Raw genomic sequence first — 20,063 nt, 5'->3', positions numbered from 1 at the left:
AATCCTTCAGTCAAGAAATCGCCGCGGACAACCCACATTCAGTTCAATTGGAGTCCAGATTCCTTAGGAACGAAATCACCGGAACAGAAACAACAACGATTCAGGAAATTTAAAAAAATAAGATTCCAGAGATGACGAATATCGTCAAAATCAAAAGACTCGAGTCGAAATCAGTAGCACAGAGAAATCATCCTCAGTCAATGAAATCGCCAAGAAAGGACAAGAATCAATTCAATTAGAAAAAAGTAGAGAGCGAAATTTACGAAGGATCCTGAAATTTGATGGGCGCGAGAGGATGGCGTCTGTTGAGATAGATGGTAACGTTTATATCATCTGTGTAGGTTATTGGAAACAGTTAGTGATAAAAAGATGAAGGAAAATGTTGGCAGCGAGATATATGTATTTGTAGTTGTCGGGTCGCGGATGATACTGAAAAGGAAGTGAAGAATTCAGGCAACATTCGTAAGCGCTACAAACGAAGGGAAGGCGTGAAGGAAAAACGATAATGGACAATCTTTGGTTTTGCATTTGATATCAGCTGTTTCACAGAGGGTAGCTATTGGCAATAGCGCCAGCCTTAGGTCATACACTGTACCACGTCAATGGTGAACATGGCAGGGCGACGGGCGACGTGAGAGACGAAATGAGAGTGATGAAATTGGCGCGGCAAAGAATGATTGCCTTTCAATTCCTATGTGTATTTTATTTTTCTTTTAATTGTGAATAAATTGATTTGGACTTGTTTTAATTGAATATATATATAATTTAAGGAATTTTCACTCTACAAGATGACCAAACCTATTTATAAAAATAACAAAAATAACTATTGATAGACACATGAGATTATTTATAGGGAATTCAATGAATTTTAGATTTATATATGATATTTTGGTAATGATTATTTGAGCTCGACAACGAGAGAGATTGAAAACATGCAACACATCTTCTATAGGAGTGGCTGTAATGAGGAAGATTTGTCTATGTTTTTTCAATAATATTAATTTCTTTGTGATGGCGTTTTTATTGGAGCTATCACAACTTGGTACGACTTTGAGTGACGTGACTGATTGTGCAGTTCGTGATACTTTGAATCTTGAGCGGTTTCTAACGTTGGACAAGGTTACAATCGATTGTTTTGGCAGATTGAGAGGCAAGGAATAGATTGGGTGGACTCTAATGTAGTTGGCAGACGTGAGGACTTTTAAGTGATTCAATTGGAAGAACATATTCTTAAGCCAGTCAACAAGGAGAGACTGAGGTTCCATGGGTAAAAGTAATTGTCCGGGGCCTTCTCTTTTATTTAGTGTCTAGTGGGTGGAAATCTTCTTGTGGTATCCTTTTGGGAAGCTAAATACTAATATTGCTTGGAGTCCTGTTGCAAAGTCAAGTGATTTAGGATTAGTGCTTCAAGACCATCTGGGTTGTGTTCTTCTTGTTGGGTTCAAATTCATCACTTGATGAAATGTGGTGGAGCTTCTTGAAAACGATGGTCATCTTATTTGGGTTAGAGAGTATTTTCGCAACCATCTTTTCAAATCATTTGATTGATTCTAATTGCTTAGAGGTAGTAAATCTTGTTAAATGATGCGGCAGCCAACATTTTTTAAGTCTCTTTCTTTATTGATGAGGCTAAGGGTTGGATTGGAGTTGTGAGTTAGGAGACATTATCTCCTTTTCACAGTTTAGTCGTAATAAAAAAAAACATTATAATCATGCAAAAGACTTTTAGAGGGGAAAAAATTGTCCATTTCATTCATTCTTCTTAAACTTTAGTGTTTACTCTACCAAGTGTCTAGTGATGTAATCATGCAGATTGGTTGAGTTTTTTGGTTTTTCAAAATGTATTGTTTCTTTATAAATAAAACATAAAGGAAAACTCGTGTTCTTTGGATTTTTCTTGACTCTTTTTTTTGTTTTAAAAATTCAAGTAAAAAAAACCTATACATTAAGTAACGAATCATATTCTCATGGATGATTTAGGGTCTATTTAGTAATAGGCAATCTGAAAACAAGAATTTATCAATAAGGGATTTCAAAGAAAAATAGAGTCGCATTTCAATATTTTCATATATGATTTCATAACAAAATTGTTTGAAAAATATATTTAGTTACTTACTAAATACTAGACTAAAATATAAACTACAAGTTAATTTTTGAACTTTTTTAGGTTAAATTTTCTTATAATCATTATTTTTGTAATATCATACAATATAATTTAACAAAAAGTAGTTGAAATTTACAACATGAAATAGTAATATGTGATGTTATTTTAATCATTTTAAAGGATAATTCTTCATTTTAAAATTTCGAATTCAAAATTTGGATATATATTGAAAACACTAAAAAGTTGTTTTCAAAATTTGCACTCTTTAGAATCACAGAAGCTAGAAATAATTTTTGAAAACATAATCCAGAATTACCAACTTAAAATATTTCACTGAACCTAAATGATTTTGAAAATATAAAAACAAATTTGAATTGTCTACAAACATGTCCTTAGTTTTTTAAGCAACTAGCACTTAAGTATCCAGAATCGAGAATTATCACCAATCTCTAAGGGGGCATTTGGTGGCCCATAATGGGAATGGAGTTGTAATGTAATATAATAAATTAAATGTTTTAGGCCCGATATGTAATATAAAACTCATTCTATTTCGACCCTTTCAATCCAACCCTTTTTTTATTGTTTTCACACTTCACTATCTCATTTTTCATTGTTTTTCGATTATTCATGCTTTCCAACACTCCTCTTATTCCCAAATAATCTCGATTAATTCAACTCTCCAAAGCACCCCTAATATATTACATTTATTTTACACGTAGTGTTGTAATTTTTTTTATATATACATTCCCCAATTAATTAATTTAAGAGTGATTATTAATGTGAATTTTGCTAGTCTCTCTGAACTTTGTAATCAGATAATCGCCATCTCTTCTGAACTTGCTAATCAGATAATCGCTCTGCTATCTCTCTGAACTTTGCTGCGTTAATTGCCACGGACAATGTTGAGATCAAATATCTGCTCACTTCCCTATTTTGGGAAACATCGCACAAAAATGAAGCGAGAGATCGGAAATTTTCCATCTCCTGAAATCAAATTCGAAAAATTTAAAAAACTGGAATCTCGAATTGATAGATTGAGAATTCATCCAAATTACTGATTTAGGGTTTTTTCCCTCGTTCAGATTCCAATGAAAAAAAAAAAGCCCTAAATTCATTCTTCGGAAATGGAAAATGTAAAAGGAAACAGAACGTACTAGTGAAGGAGATAAGGTTGGCGGATGAGAAGGAACTCGGAACAAGAATGGTCAAGAAAGATCGTCATCGCCCAGATAATGCGAGAGAGTTATTGAAGGTCAATGTCGAAATTGTAATCGCCATGGCCACCGGAGAAAGATGGTGAAGAATGGATCGAACATTTTGGAAGTATACAACGAAGAAATGGGATTCATTAGAGTAGGAAAACTGTGAGTGACACCGATAACGGTGAGCATTTGAGATTGGCAGAGTTGGAAACAACGAGGAGTGAAAAAATGGGAGCTTCTTAGTTCACCTAATCCAAGAATCTGGAAGCGTAAACATGGTGAGAAGACTCGAGGAGAAAAATGCGCCCTAAGCTTGAAATTTTAACATATATAGTGAAAATCATACGGATTGTTCAATTTCAGCGGTCATTCCAAGTTTGGCCCAATATTAAAAAACACTCGAAAATTGACTTTATGCTTACGTCAACCAAGTATAAAGTATAATCGTTTTAACTCATTTCTACTCACTCCTCCATCAGTTCCTCAATTCACATTGTTTCTTCTACAATTTGTTTTCTCTATCTTCGCTCTCTCTTCTTAATCTCGTTTATGGTCTAATGGAAAACTACAACACTTGCAAACGGATGGAACAAAATGGTGGAGGGCGGCGGATGCTAAACAATTGGTGGTGAGACTCGAGTGAGAAGAACGCTTTGCAAAGAAGTTGTAGAAAAAGAAAGAAGATGATTGAGCAAGAACGGTTTAGAAAAAGAAAAAAAAAAATTGTAGATTTGAGAACGAAAAAAAAGGTGATTTTGGTAATTTCATATGAAGATGACGTGAGCAAAAGGCCAAAAAATATTGGTTAAGAACCTAAGTCAAATTTCGTTTGGACCTCTTAGTTTGGGTTATCTATGTCATTTTTTTAAATATATATATTACTTTCTTATTTTTGAAATCTCCCATATATATAGTTGTTAATTATCTAAATTTTCATATTGGTGTTTTATTATCTTAAATATTCAATTTGTATTGAATAAGTTTTACTTCTTTTTAAACTCATGTATCGTACGTGAAATTAAATTTTAAGATTCTATTGTATAAAATTCAATTTTTTCCCTCTAAAAAGTTCATTTAATATTTAATGTATCCATTATCAATTATTTTTAAAGAAAAGACTGAATATACGAAGATTTTATTAATTAGGGTGATAGTCAGTTTGGTTTTCTCAACTTTTGGGCCAATCGAAAATCAAGTCAAACCGATCCATTTTATGTTTAAAAAAAAAAAAAAATCAACGAATAACGGTGAGCATTTGAGAGATTGGCAGAGTTGAAACAACGAGGAGTGAAAAAATGGAGCTTCTTAGTTCACCTAATCGAAGAATCTGGAGCGTAAACATGGTGAGAAGACTCGAGGAGAAAAATGGCCTCCAAGTTGAAATTTTAACAAATATATAGTGAAAATCATGGATGTTCATTTCAGCGGTCATTCCAGTTTGGCCCAATATTAAAAAACACTCGAAAATTGACTTTAGCTGCTACGTCAACCAAGTATAAAATTATCGTTTTAACTCATTTCACTCACTCCTCCATCACGTTCTCAATTCACCATTGTTCTCTTTACAATTTGTTTTCTCTATCTTCGCTCTCTCTTCTTAATCTCGTTTATGGTCTAATGGAAACTACAACACTTGCAACAGATGGAACAAATGGTGAGGGGCGGCGGATGCTAACCAATTGGTGGTGAGACTCGAGTGAGAAGAACGCTTTGCAAAGAAGTTGTAGAAAAAGAAAGAGATGATTGAGCAAGAACGGTTTAGAAAAAGAAAAAAAAATTGTAGATCTGAGAACGAAAAAAAGGGTGATTTTTGGAATTTCATATGAAGATGACGTGAGCAAAAGGCCAAAAAATATTGGTTAAGAACCTAAGTCAAATTTCGTATGGACCTCTTAGTTTTGGGTTATCTATGTCATTTTTTTAAATATATATATTACTTTTCTATTTTTGAAAATCTCCATATATATAGTTGTTAAATTATCTAAATTTTCATATTGGTGTTATTTATCTTAAATATTCAATTTGTATTGAATAAGTTTTACTTCTTTTTAAACTCATGTTATCGTACGTGAAATTAAATTTTAAGATTCTATTGTATAAAATTCAATTTTTTTCCCTCTAAAAAGTTCAATTTTATTATTAATGTTCCATTATAATTATTTTTAAAAGAAAAGACTGAAATATACGAAGATTTTATTAATTAGGGTGATAGTCAGTTTTGGTTTTCTCAACTTTTGGGCCCATCGAAAATCAAGTCAAACCGATCCATTTTATGTTTAAAAAAAAAAAAATCATACGGATAACGGTGAGCATTTGAGATTGGCAGAGTTGGAAAACAACGAGGAGTGAAAAATGGAGCTTCTTAGTTCACCTAATCCAAGAATCTGGAGCGTAAACATGGTGAAGAGACTCGAGGGAGAAAAATGGCGCCCTAAGTGAAATTTTAACAATATATAGTTGAAAATCATACGGATGTTCATTTCAGCGGTCATTCCAAGTTTGGCCCAATATTAAAAAACACTCGAAAATTGACTTTATGCTTACGTCAACCAAGTATAAAAGTATATCGTTTTAACTCATTTACTCACTCCTCCATCACGTTCCTCAATTCACATTTGTTTCTCTTACAATTTGTTTTCTCTATCTTCGCTCTCTCTTCTTAATCTCGTTTATGGTCTAATGGAAACTACAACACTTGCAACGGATGGAACAAATGGTGGAGGGCGGCGAGTGCTAACCAATTGGGTGGTGAGACTCGAGTGAGAAGAACGCTTTGCAAAGAAGTTGTAGAAAAGAAAGAGATGATTGAGCAAGAACGGTTTAGAAAAAGAAAAAAAAAATTGTAGATCTGAGAACGAAAAAAAAAGGTGATTTTGGTAATTTCATATGAAGATGACGTGAGCAAAAGGCCAAAAATATATTGGTTAAGAACCTAAGTCAAATTTCGTTTGGACCTCTTAGTTTGGGTTATCTATGTCATTTTTTTAAATATATATATTACTTTTCTATTTTTTGAAAAATCTCCCATATATATAGTTGTTAAATTATCTAAATTTTCATATTGGTGTTATTTATTCTTAAAATATTCAATTTGTATGAATAAGGTTTTACTTCTTTTTAAACTCATGTATCGTACGTGAAAATTAAATTTTTAAGATTCTATTGTATAAAATTCAATTTTTCCCTCTAAAAAGTTCAATTTTTATTTAATGTATCCATTATCAATTATTTTTAAAAGAAAAGACTGAATATACGAAGATTTTATTAATTAGGGTGATAGTCAGTTTGGTTTTCTCAACTTTTGGGCCAATCGAAAATCAAGTCAAACCAATCCATTTTATGTTTAAAAAAAAAAAAATCAAAACCACAAAGAGTGCACCCTTCCTTTTTAGTTAGTCTCATTATGAAAAAGTCAACTTTGGCCTTTTGCTCACGTCATCTTCATATGAAATTACCAAAATCACCCTTTTTTTTCGTTCTCAGATCTACAATTTTTTTTTCTTTTTCTAAACCGTTCTTGCTCAATCATCTCTTTCTTTTTCTACAACTTCTTTGCAAAGCGTTCTTCTCACTCGAGTCTCACCACCCAATTGGTTAGCATCCGCCGCCCTCCACCATTTGTTCCATCCGTTGCAAGTGTTGTAGTTTCCATTAGACCATAAACGAGATTAAGAAGAGAGAGCGAAGATAGAGAAAACAAATTGTAAAGAGAACAATGTGAATTGAGGAACGTGATGGAGGAGTGAGTGAAATGAGTTAAAACGATATACTTTTATACTTGGTTGACGTAAGCATAAAGTCAATTTTCGAGTGTTTTTTAATATTGGGCCAAACTTGGAATGACCGCTGAAATGAACATCCGTATGATTTTCACTATATATTGTTAAAATTTCAACTTAGGGCGCCATTTTTCTCCTCGAGTCTTCTCACCATGTTTACGCTCCAGATTCTTGGATTAGGTGAACTAAGAAGCTCCATTTTTTCACTCCTCGTTGTTTCCAACTCTGCCAATCTCAAATGCTCACCGTTATCGGTGTCACTCACAGTTTCCTACTCTAATGAATCCCATTTCTTCGTTGTATACTTCCAAATGTTCGATCCATTCTTCACCATCTTCTCCGGTGGCCATGGCGATTACAATTTCGACATTGACCTTCAATAACTCTCTCGCATTATCTTGGGCGATGACGATCTTTTCTTGACCATTCTTGTTCCGAGTTCCTTCTCATCCGCCAACCTTATCTCCTTCACTAGTACGTTCTGTTTCCTTTTACATTTTCCATTTCCGAAGATGAATTTAGGGCTTTTTTTTTTCAATTGGAATCTGAACGAGGGAAAAAACCCTAAATCAGTAATTTGGATGAGATTCTCAAATCTATCAATTCGAGATTCCAGTTTTTAATTTTTCGAATTTGATTTCAGGAGATGGAAAATTCCGATCTCTCGCTTCATTTTGTGCGATGTTTCCCCAAAATAGGGAAGTGAGCAGATTTGATCTCAAATTGTCCGTGGCAATTAACGCAGCAAAGTTCAGAGAGATAGCAGAGCGATTATCTGATTAGCAAAGTTCAGAGAGATGGCGATTATCTGATTACAAAGTTCAGAGAGATAGCAAAATTCACATTATAATCACTCTAAATTAATTAATTGGGGATATGTATATATAAAAAAATTACAACACTACGTGTAAAATAAATGTAATATATTAGGGGTGCTTTGGAGAGTTGGAATGTAATCGAGATTATTGGGAATAAGAGGAGTGTTGGAAAGCATGAATAATCGAAAACAGAATGAAAATGAGATAGTGAAGTGTGAAAACAATAAAAAAAGGGTTGGATTGAAAGGGGTCGAAATAGAATGAGTTTTATATTACATATCGGGCCTAAAACATTTAATTTATTATATTACATTACAACTCCATCCCATTATGGGCCACCAAATGCCCCCTTAGAGATTGGTGATAATTCTCGATTCTGGATACTTAAGTGCTAGTTGCTTAAAAAACTAAGGACATGTTTAGTAGACAATTCAAATTTGTTTTATATTTTCAAATTCATTAGGTTCAGTGAAATATGTTTAGTTGGTAATCTGGATTATGTTTTCAAAAATTATTTCTAGTTCTGTGATCTAAAGAGTGCAAATTTTGAAAACAACTTTTTAGTGTTTTCAATATATCCAAATTTTGAATTCGAAATTTTAAAATGAAGAATTATCTTTAAAATGATTAAAATAACATCACATATACTATTTCATGTTGTAAATTCAATAACTTTTGTTAAATTATATTGTATGATATTACAAAATAATGATTATAAGAAAATTTTAACCTAAAAAAGTTCAAAAATTAACTAGTAGTTTATATTTAGTCTAGTATTTAGTAAGTAACTAAATATATTTTCAAACAATTTTGTTATGAAATACATATATGAAAATATGAAATGCGACTCTATTTTCTTTGAATCCCTTATTGATAAATTCTGTTTTCAGATTGCCTACTAAATAGACCCTAAATCATCCATGAGAAATGATCGTACTTAATGTATGAGGTTTTTTTTACTTGAATTTTTAAACAAAAAAAGAGTCAAGAAAATCCAAAAGAACACGAGTTTTCTTTATGTTTTATTTATAAAGAACAATACATTTGAAAAACCAAAAAACTCAACCAATCTGCATGATTACATCACTAGACACTGGTAGAGTAAACAACTAAAGTTAAGAAGAATGAAGAATGGACAATTTTTTCCCCTCTAAAGTCTTTTGCATGATATAATGTTTTTTTTTATTACGATAAACATGTGAAAAGGAGATAATGTCTCCTAACTCACAACTCCAATCCAACCCTTAGCCTCATCAATAAAGAAAGAGACTTAAAAAATGTTGGCTGCCGCATCATTTAACAGATTTACTACCTCTAAGCAATTAGAATCAATCAAATGATTTGAAAGATGGTATGCGAAAATACTCTCTAACCCAAATAAGATGACCATCGTTTCAAGAAGCTTCACCACATTTCATCAAGTGATGAATTTGAACCCAACAAGAAGAACACAACCCAGATGGTCTTGAAGCACTAATCCTAAATCACTTGACTTAGCAACAGGACTCCAAGCAATATTAGTATTTAGCTTCCAAAAGGATACCACAAGAAGATGCCACCCAACTAGACACTAAATAAAAGAGAAGGCCCCGACAATTACTTTACCCATGGACCTCAGTCTCTCCTGTTGACGCTTAAGAATATGTCTTCCAATTGAATCACTAAAAGTCCTCACGTCTGCCAACTACATTAGAGTCACCCAATCTATTCCTTGCCTCTCATATCTGCCAAACAACGATTGTAACCTTGTCCAACGTTAAAGAAACTCGCTCAAAGATCAAAGTCCAATAGTTGTGATAGCTCCAATAAAACTTGCCATCACAAAGAATATTAATATTAGTTGAAAAGAACATAGACCAAATCTTCCTCATTACAGCCACTTCCATAGAAGATGTGTTGCAGTTTTCAATCTCTCTCGTTGTCGAGCTCAATAAGTCATGCCATAAAATCATATATAAATCTAAAAATTCATTGAAATTCCCTAATAATAATTCATGTGTCTATCAATAGTTTTTTTGTTATTTTTATAAATAGTTTGTCATTCTTTGTAGAGTGAAAATTTCCCTTAAATTATATATATATTCAATTAAAACAAGTCCAAATCAATTTATTCACAATTAAAGAAAAATATAAATACACATAGGAATTGAAAAGGCAATCATTCTTTGCCCGCCAATTTCATCACTCTCATTTCGTCTCTCACCGTCGCCCGTCGCCCGTCGCCATGTTCACCATTGACGTTGGTACAGTGTATGACCTAAGGCTGGCGCTATTGCCAATAGCTACCCTCTGTGAAACAGCTGATATCAAATGCACAAACCAAAGATTGTCCATTATCGTTTTTCCTTCACGCCTTCCCTTCGTTGTAGCGCTTCGAATGTTGCCTGAATTCTTCACTTCCTTTCAGTATCATCCCGACCCCGACAACTACAATACATATCGTGCCAACATTTTCCTTCATCTTTTTATCACTAATGTTTCCAAAACCTACACAGATGATATAAACGTTACCATCTATCTCAACAGACGCCATCCTCTCGCGCCCATCAAATTTCAGGATCCTCGTAAGTATTTCGCTCTCTACCTTTTTCTAATTGAATTGATTCTTGTCTTTCTGGCGATTTCTTGACTGAGGATGATTTCTCTGTGCTCTGAAATTTTCATCGAGTCTTTTATTTGACGATATTCGGTCATTTCTGGAATTTCTTTTTCTAATTTCCTGAATCGTTGTTGTGTTCTGTTCGGTGATTTCGTTTCCTAAGAATCTGGACTCCAATTGAACTGAATGTGGTTGTCGCGGCGATTTCTTGAACTGAGGATGGTTTTTCTCTGTTCTGAAATTTAATTGAATCTTCGATTTGACGATATTAGGTCATTTCTGGATTTTTCTTTTTGTTATTCTCCAGAATCGTTGTCGTGTCTTGTGTGCGTTGATTTCTTTTCCGAAGAATCTTGAATTTAATTGAACTGAATGCCGTTGTTGCGACGATTTCTTGAACTGAGGTTGATTTTTCTCTGCTCTAAATTTCATATACGAGTGCCGCGATTTCTTTTCCGATGAATCTCGACTCAAATTGAATTTAGAATTAGGTATAATTTAGAATCGTGGACGATAACTCTCCGATCTCTAATTTTGATTGAATCTTGTTTTGATGATATTAGGTATAATTTCTTTTCCGTTCTGTTTGTTTCCTCAAATTTGATCGATTAGTGGATGCTCCAATTTCCGTTCTGTTTTGGTTTCTACTTGTTAATTGAATTTCACATATCAGATGAAAAGAAAGAACAGAGAATTCTCTCTGGTCTGTAATCTTGCATAATTTGATACAATTGTTAATATTGTCAACACTGATTTCAGGTTCCGGATATTTCCGATATTCTACATTGGTATTGGCAAATCCTCATAACATCGATATCAGCTCAATTGATTTCAGTGTTTTTGTTGCAATTCCTTCAGCTGCATTCATAAACATTATCTATGACTTTGATCTGCCGCCCACTGAGTATGGTAATTTATAATCAACTCATCTTCTTCCTTCTACAGTTTTATGTAAAAGAAAAAGTCTTTGGTAATTTATAATCAACTCATCTTCTTCCTTCAGCAGTTTTATGTAAAAGAAAAAGTCTTAAAAGTTTCTGAAATTTGTTTCCTTCTTCTGCAACAGTTTGTGTTGCTGTAACAAAGACGGAAGCCAAGTTCAAATCTCAAAAACACGAAGTTACTTTCACCCCTGAGGTCCGTTTAAATATCATTTTGGTCCTTATATTTTTAGTGTGAATTTATTTTAATCAAGTACTTATTCATTTTAGTCTCTATATTTCAATTCTTAGTTGTAAAATTTTAACACAAATTTTATATACAATGGAAATGTTTTAGTACAAATCTATGATTACATTTTTAAGGAAAGAAATGAGATGACAATGAAAATAATTAGACAAAAATGATCATTCTTAGAAAGTACAAAAATGGTCCTTTCTAATTTATATCAGTCAAGCACTTTTAAAATGTAAGTTTGAAATTATATAGACTAAAATGAACCAAAATAGAAGTACATGGACCGAAACTCTATTTCAACTACTAGAGATCCGTACTTATGTTTTGATACATATGTTTGTTTATCTTGATTTTTAGTTTGGATTTACTAGGAAAAAAAAGTATTTTTCAAAACCATTTTTGTTTAGAGATGTTTTCAAATATTTTTAAACATAGTAAAATATACTGATAGACAGTGATCGATACTTATAGATATCTAAGTGTTTATCACTTACACCAATAGACATCTATCATTTATAGATAATGACATTTGTTATATTTAAAAATATTTTTAACAGTTTTGTCGTATTTTAGTAGTGTTCCAAAAGTTAATATGACGAGTTTGTTTGAAATGTGTGTGGTGCAGAATAAGGATTGCATAATTGGGGGTGTTGGAGAAGAAGCGGTATATTACTTCATGATCACTCTAGCTCCCACGTGTCTTTTCTATAACATAGCTTACAAAACCAACTTTGTTTGGCTGTTCAGAACAGTTAGTACTCGCAGTTTGTTGTGTAGCTGTGTGGGGCTACATGCTTCGTATCTGGTTTGTTTTTGACATTATTGCAAATTAGATTCTGTGTTTCTTGGGATTAAACTTTTTACATATATTTTCTTCTCATGTAATATAGAATAGAAATTCTCTGTTTGTTCTCTTCACATTTTGAGCAAATCAGTGATCATATGCTTCGTTATTCTGTGAATATATGATGGAACACTACTTCATTTTGTTTCAACTTTTATTTTTAGTAACCTTTTTTTTTTCAGTTCATATTTTGTTCATCTAAAAATTCCACAAATTAATTTTTTATTTACTAAGATTTTTTATCCTAAGATTGTAGGATATGATCCTTAACCCCTTGTACAATACTACGACCATATTTTGGACATATCTCCTTCAATACATATATGTTTTAGTTAAGAAATTGGATTCTAATTCAAACAATCGTTTAAAATGAGTTTGATACTATATTTATAAATCATAAGACTAGTTGTAGTTACTCACTAAACACTAGTTTACAATAATTATTATTAGTTTATTTATGAACATGTTTTATTAAAAAAAAAATTGAATGATTATTATTTTGTAATATTGTATAATTTATAATATATTACATATTATATCTTTTAATTAGAAAAATGAATTGTGTTTATCATGTAATATATTAGAAATGTTGTTTTCAGAATTTTCATGGTTCAAATCATAGGATTGGAAAATAGTTTTCACAAACAGAATTCAAATTATATGTCAAACACATATTTGTTATACTTAATGAATATGAAAACACAAAAAAACATCCAGATTGTCAATCAAACACGTTATTAAGAATCTTGACTTTACTTGCTCTCGACCTCCTAAATGATCTCAGTTTAAACTTTGAGCTCCTTTCACTAAATCGTATGGTTTTTTTCCCCTCAAAATTTAGCTTTACGATGGAAGGAGCTTATTTGACCATACCCAACAATGATCATCTCGAGATAACACAATATATTTTCTGAAATATATTTTCAACATTGTGAATTGTGGTGCTCAATCCATGGTTAGATGAGAGAGGAGAGAGAAAAGAAGATGTAAGGAGAGATAGTGAAGGAGAAGACAATGAAGAGAAGAAGAAGAAAGATAGAGAGGTGTGAGAGAAAAATTTGAATGGGAGAGGAGATGGTGATGACAGAAAAAAAGTTAGAGATCATGAGATGGGAGAGAGAAGATTTCAGAGAATTTGATGTTTGTGTAACACACCAGAGCAAAAAGATAATTTCACTACTAAAAAAGGTTAGAAAATCCAGTTTTTAAAAGATTAATTTTATCAAATTGAACATAACTCAACTAGTATCAAACTTATACTATAAAGAAAGCATATAACTTTTCTTTTTAAAATTGTAAATTAAAAATTTTGAAAATATATGGTTAACCTCAATAATTAAACGATTTTTTAAATGGTTTTTATGGAGATCACTACAAGAATTTTGGTTATCCCGACGAAACTTTTCCCAACGCAAGAAAAAGTGTCCGATTATCTCATTTTCGACGGTAATTTGTGGTGTTAGGAGAAAACAAAATCCCAAAAGAAAGTTCACTAGCATTGGGATAACCAATTTATCCCGACGGTATATAAACCTATCGTCGGACTAAACGACCTATCCCGACGGTCCCAAGATTGTCGAGAGATGTTTATTTTTTACAAAAATGAGAAAATTGCATTTTAATGTTCTCTCGACGTTCGGAGAAAAACCGAAGGGGTAAAGTTATTTAGCCCGACGGTTCAGAACCATTGAGAGGTAGTGAAATAGAGAATTAAAAAAGTTATGGAAAATTGTAAACTTATCCCGACGTTGTGTAAGACCACTGTCGAGAGAATGTGGAGGGAGTTGTGGATGTATCCCTACTTACGCCGGCGGTGATGCAATCGTCAGGAGATTCTTAATTTAAAAAAGAGAATTTTTGGATTTTTTGTTCGCCTATCCCGACGGTGTAGGGAACACCATCGGGAGAGGCTTAATTAAAAATAAAATAAAATAAGAAAAGTGCTTTTTAATGTTCTCTCGACGGTGCGAGGAAACCCATCGAGGTAATTTTATTGCGCCCGATGGTATTCGAGTGACAGTCAGGAGTTTGTAATTAAGCTGACGCTTATTTGAGCTACCGTGGGGATATGGGTATTTAGCCCGGTGGTTTACCAAACTACCAACGAGAAAAGTTCGTTAAAAACCCTCCCAACTGCCCACAGTTTCTTCTTTCTTCTTTCTTCCATTTTTTCTTCTTCTTCGTTCTTTCTTCTCTACTTGCCATCTGATCTTTAAAACCCCGCCGCCCATAGTCGGGATTCTCGCCGTCCACTCGCCGTTTGATTTTGGTATTTTTTTTCCCGTTTTCTCTGTTTTTTTTGTTTTTTTTTTGTTTTTCATTTTCCTTCTTTACAGAGGGATGTGGATGAATGTGATGAATGTGACTTTAACATCGTCGTCCACTTCTCGTTGTCCGTTTTTTCGTTTTTGTTCTTTTTTTTTGTTTTTATTTTTTTTCTTCCATTTTAATTATGTTTTTTCTCTTTAGAGAGGGATGTGGATGAATGTGATTGATTTATATCAATTGTTTCACAAGATTTGAAAGATTTAGTATGTCAGTTTGATTTATGAATTTGAAATGTTTTGTAGGAAGGATGTAGGTTTATGTTTTTTCTTCTTTAAGGAGGGATGTGGTTGAGGGGTTATTAATGTGAATGAATTTGAATGTGAATGGTTTATTTCGATTATTTTACAGGATTTGAAGTGTAATTAAGAGGTAAAAATGTGTGATAGTGTCTAATCTCTAGTTTGGGTCACCACTAAATTCTAAGTCCTCCAAGAATAGGAGTAACGTGCAAACCTTGTATTTGGTATAAATTCTATTTTTTTCATCGTGTTTCTATTTTTTCTTTCAATTAAGACACAAAAGTTAAAAATATCAAAAGTATATGTTCAATTAAGATTTTTCTATTTTCAAAGTTAGAGGTTTGTTTGATGTTATTACTACTGTCGATTTAATAATCTAAAACTAAGGTGTTGGGAGATAGTGCCTTTCAATAGAGTGTTCGATTAGATTACAAGGGATTGTCAATCCCTTAGGAAAACTTTATTTTCAAGGATGATTGGGGAAATTCACCCAAAAAAAAAAAAAAAAACACGAACTAGAAAGAAATGAAATGAAACTAAGTTAGAAATTGAAACCGTGTTCTAATATAACTAATTGTCTAAATCATATAGGTTTAACTTATCGTATATATTATTAAGAATGGATAAAGAGTGGATTAAGATTAGGAACAAATTATCAATGAGTATGCAGAAGGAGTATATCGATTCCTTGAAGTTCAAGATGTCCATGCAGAAAATGTATGAATGCAATGTGGGAGCCAATAGATGGAGTTGAACGACATTTATTCATAAATGAAATTTCTCCATTATATCATCAATGGGTACATCATGGAGACCCAATCGATTTGTCTAGTGGATACGAGAGTCACACATCTCAATCTACACATGATGATGGATTAAGTATGACAGAGATGAATGTTATAGAGGAAGAAAATGAAATTTTGAATATTATAAATGATCTACAGTGTCCAATTACCGATGTAAATGAAGAAGAAAATGAGAATGAGATGCATACTAATGTCCAAGAAAGAGATAACAATTCAAGCTTATTTGAAGACTTACTAAATGAAGCATACAACCAATTGTACCCTGGTTGTACAAAATTCTCTTCATTGTTGTTCTTGGTGAAGTTGATGTATATTAAAGTTCTTAGCGGTTAGACTAACAAGTCGTTTGATTTATTACTTGAGTTGTTAAAAGAAGCATTTTCTGATGGAGCATTTATACTTAGTTCATTTTATGAAGCTGAAAGAAAACTACATGACTTAGGACTAGGTTATGAGTCTATTCATGCTTGCAAATATGGTCGAATTCTATATTGGAAAGAATTTTTCGATTTGCAACAATGTCCAGTATGTGGTGAATCTCGGTACAAAGTTTAATATAGAAAAAGTAAAAGATTCCATATAAGATTTTACAACATTTTCCTTTAATACCAAGATTGAAGCGATTATTTGCGTCTAAACATATTGCACTTGAAATGAGGTGGCATAAAGATGAATGTGTTGAAACTAATGAAGTGTTGCGACATGCAACTGATGCTGAAGGGTGGAAGCATTCTGATTGTGAGTTTCCTTAGTTTGCTTCAGCCTCACGAAATGTTCGTTTAGGACTAGTTTCAGATGGCTTCAATCCATTTAGGAATATGAGTACTTCGTATAGTATGTGGCTAGTGGTGCTCATTCCTTACAATTTGTCACCTTGAAAATTCATGAAAGAGACAAATTTCATTGTCTCCCTTCTTATACCCGCCAAAATCTCCTGGAAAAGAAATTAATATTTACTTGCAACCATTGGTTGAAGAGTTGAAGGAGTTATGGAATGATGGTGTGCACACTTATGATTGTGTTAGCAGCGAATATTTTCAACTACGTGTGAGCTTATTGTGGACCATTAATGACTTTCCTACATATGGTGACCTATTTGGATGGAGTACCAAAGGTTATCAAGCATGCCCTATTTGTAAAGAAGATACATCATCATTGAGGCTAAGAGGAAAGCAATGTTTTATGGACGTTATCTTCCAGATAATCATAATTGGCACAAGAGCAAACAATATGATGGAAAAATGGAACGTAGGCCTCCTCCAGTTTTCATGGATGGAGAAGATATTTTATGAAAGGTGGACTTGTTAAACTTTTCCGTGCTTAGCAAACATCCGAAGAAACGTGATAAAAAATGACAATGATGTTTAAATTGGAATAAAAAAAGTATATCTTTCTAACATCCATATTAGTCGAAACTTTTATTGAGACATAAGTTGGATGCTATGCATATCGAAAAGAATATTTAACGGACGAATGGCAAGGGTTTAGAAGAGAGAAGTGAGAAAGAAGAGGGTCTGAAGAGGGAAGTATGAGAATGAGAGGAAAAAGAAAATAGGGGGAGAGTAAAGAGGGAAAAATGAAAAAAATAGGGGGAAAATAGAAAATAGGAGGAAAGTGAAGAAGGAAAAATTAAGCGGGTCTTTAATGTCGGTTTAAAACCAACATTAAAAGAACCCCTACAATGTCGGTTTAAACCGACATTAAAGATCCACTTTTTTTTTAAAAAAAAATAAAACCGATATTATACATCTGATTTCACTTTTTTCAACCGACATTAAAGCCCAAAATTCTTGTAGTGTAGTTTCGTTGCATACTTACAATTAATCCCTGTGTTCGGCCCTGGACTCACCAGGAACTTTGTCAAATTTGCACTTCAGTTTGAATAAAGAAAACTAAGCATTAAATCTCATAAGCATTATTTCATCGCATGTATAGAACACATCAATATCTCCACTCGCATGTCACTTACACAAAGACGTTGGATCATTGCATTTGTATTAAATACAAAGTGGGTCATATGCATATTGTCACCAAGATAAGGTACCTAGCCTTATCCCTATACTATAGATCCTTTAAGTTGTATCTTGAACATTGATCCCTGTATATCTCCACATACAGTTTAAGATTCATAAGACAACTTAGGATACTAGTTTATTGGATTTAGAGTTATTAAGAAAAAACACATACAACCTAATCATTAACACTTATTGAAATAACATCGATAACTCTTTATTGATGACAATCAATTATTTACATTTAATATCTACGTGTTTTAGGGTATAAAACCCAAAAAACTCCCACTTGAACTAAAACTCTAGTTAGTGGGGTGTACATAAAATCAAAACCCAAAACAGCGGGAATAAAAAATAAATACAATAAACTAGGGCATCCATATACCCATAACATATCTCCTACTGACCCTAAATTATACAATATACATGTCTTGTAGATCTAAACTCTCTAGATGACTCTTGAACACTTTAGCCAAGAAAGCCTTCATAAAAGGATCAGCAATGTTGTACTCTGAAGTGATCTTTATGACAATCACTTCTCCTCGTTGCACAATTTTTTGTATCAGGTAATACTTCCTCTCTATATGTTTTCCTCATTTGTGGCAGTGAGGCACTTATAAGTTGGCTACTGCCCCACTGATATCATAGTATAAGGTGATAGGCAAGTCCATGTTTGGAACAATTTCCAAATCACTTAGGAACTTTCTAAACCAAACTGCTTCATTTATTGCTTCACAAGTAGTTGTTGGAGTTTATATCTAAATCTCATGTAACTTGGGGTTTGTAAAGACAAATCACATATCTAATAAAATAAGAGGTATTTTATTGACATTTAAACTGCATTAATTCAATCCAATAAACTAAGATCCAAGGTTATCTGATGAAACTTAAATATGTAAACTTAAATATGTATGTGAAGACATACAGATGGATCATGTTTAAGTGATAACTTAAATGGTCTGTAGTATATGGATAAGGTTGGGTATCTTATCCTTATGGCACTACGAATACAACCCGCTTTGTAGATGTTATAATTGCTGTAAAGTACTGCAAATGATATGATTCTCATCATTCATGTAGAGACATGCGAGCGGTGGTATTGTATACAAAGAGTTTGTATAGGATCAGACCATGGAATGAATAGACTATCTATATAACATCGTTGATAGAAGAGACTTACATTTCACTAGAACGACCATAGGTGACTTGACCTTAATCTTGCAGTCTATGAGGGCAATCTTTTGATTTGTATGGATGGAAGTGGCTAGATTAGCCGACTTAACAAGCCTACCATTTTGGGAATTTTATCCGAGTGGGGAGCTGGGAATACAACTACACAAGATGGAATTCACTTCTTCTCGTCTTTAGGAGAAGTAGATAAATTTCTTTCCTTAATAACTAATTTCGGGTCTTGGACATTGAAGCCTCAACCTCTCACTGGCTTGAGAGGTGTTAGTTTATATTTGGACTATAAACTGTTTGTTCATTAAAGGGATCAGTGGTACTTAAGGAGTTAGATGTAACTGTAAGGGTAAAACACTAATTTGACCTAGCTTTAGTTATGAGCGATTTGTGAAAGGTTGACTCACTATTGATTGGTTATATCCGTGGACACAGAAATATATATATGGTGCAAAAAGTGAAATTATCGTTTTTTAGTGGAGTGCCTGATAGTTAATGAATATTGATTAATTTAATTAAAAAGTTTAATTAATTAATCTCATATCATTGGAGCTTCTAATCTGTAGATTCATAAGGTCCCTTTGTTAGCTCACTAAAGGAAAAGAGAAATGATTTGAATTGTTTAAATCAATTGATGGAATAAAATATTAATGATATTAATATGATATGATTAATTATAGATCTGATCTATAATTAAGAAAGAAATATTGGAATAGGATTCAAGTATTAAATTCTCATGTATTTGATTCATAAAGAATTAATTAATTAATTTGAGAGGTGCAAAAAAATAAACATATGATGTTTATTAATTAATTAAATATATATTAAATTGGATTTAATATGATTATTTAATTAATGGTCTTATTAATTAAATAAGGTTATTTAGTTAAATTAGCCCTAAGGATAATTTTGGAAAGCTATGGAGAAAGTCTCCATATAAATTCATCATTTTGTCTAAATTAGAGAAAAAGAAA

At 32.6% G+C, this 20,063-nt stretch overlaps 1 protein-coding gene across 1 annotated transcript; it reads left to right on the top strand.

Moving 5' to 3' along the window:
• The first annotated feature begins 10,044 nt into the window (after positions 1–10,044).
• Positions 10,045–12,636, top strand: LOC120068128. Its single transcript, XM_039019825.1, has 4 exons — positions 10,045–10,467; positions 11,262–11,411; positions 11,569–11,639; positions 12,304–12,636. The coding sequence occupies exons 1-4, from the start codon at positions 10,128–10,130 to the stop codon at positions 12,493–12,495; spliced, it is 753 nt and encodes a 250-aa protein (XP_038875753.1). The 5' UTR covers positions 10,045–10,127; the 3' UTR covers positions 12,496–12,636.
• The last annotated feature ends 7,427 nt before the right edge of the window (positions 12,637–20,063 follow it).

Source organism: Benincasa hispida, chromosome 12, assembly GCF_009727055.1.
Source record: "Benincasa hispida cultivar B227 chromosome 12, ASM972705v1, whole genome shotgun sequence".
Lineage (NCBI taxonomy): Eukaryota > Viridiplantae > Streptophyta > Magnoliopsida > Cucurbitales > Cucurbitaceae > Benincasa > Benincasa hispida.
The sequence above is the reverse complement of the archived record's forward strand: the minus strand, read 5'-3'. Positions and strand labels throughout refer to the sequence as shown.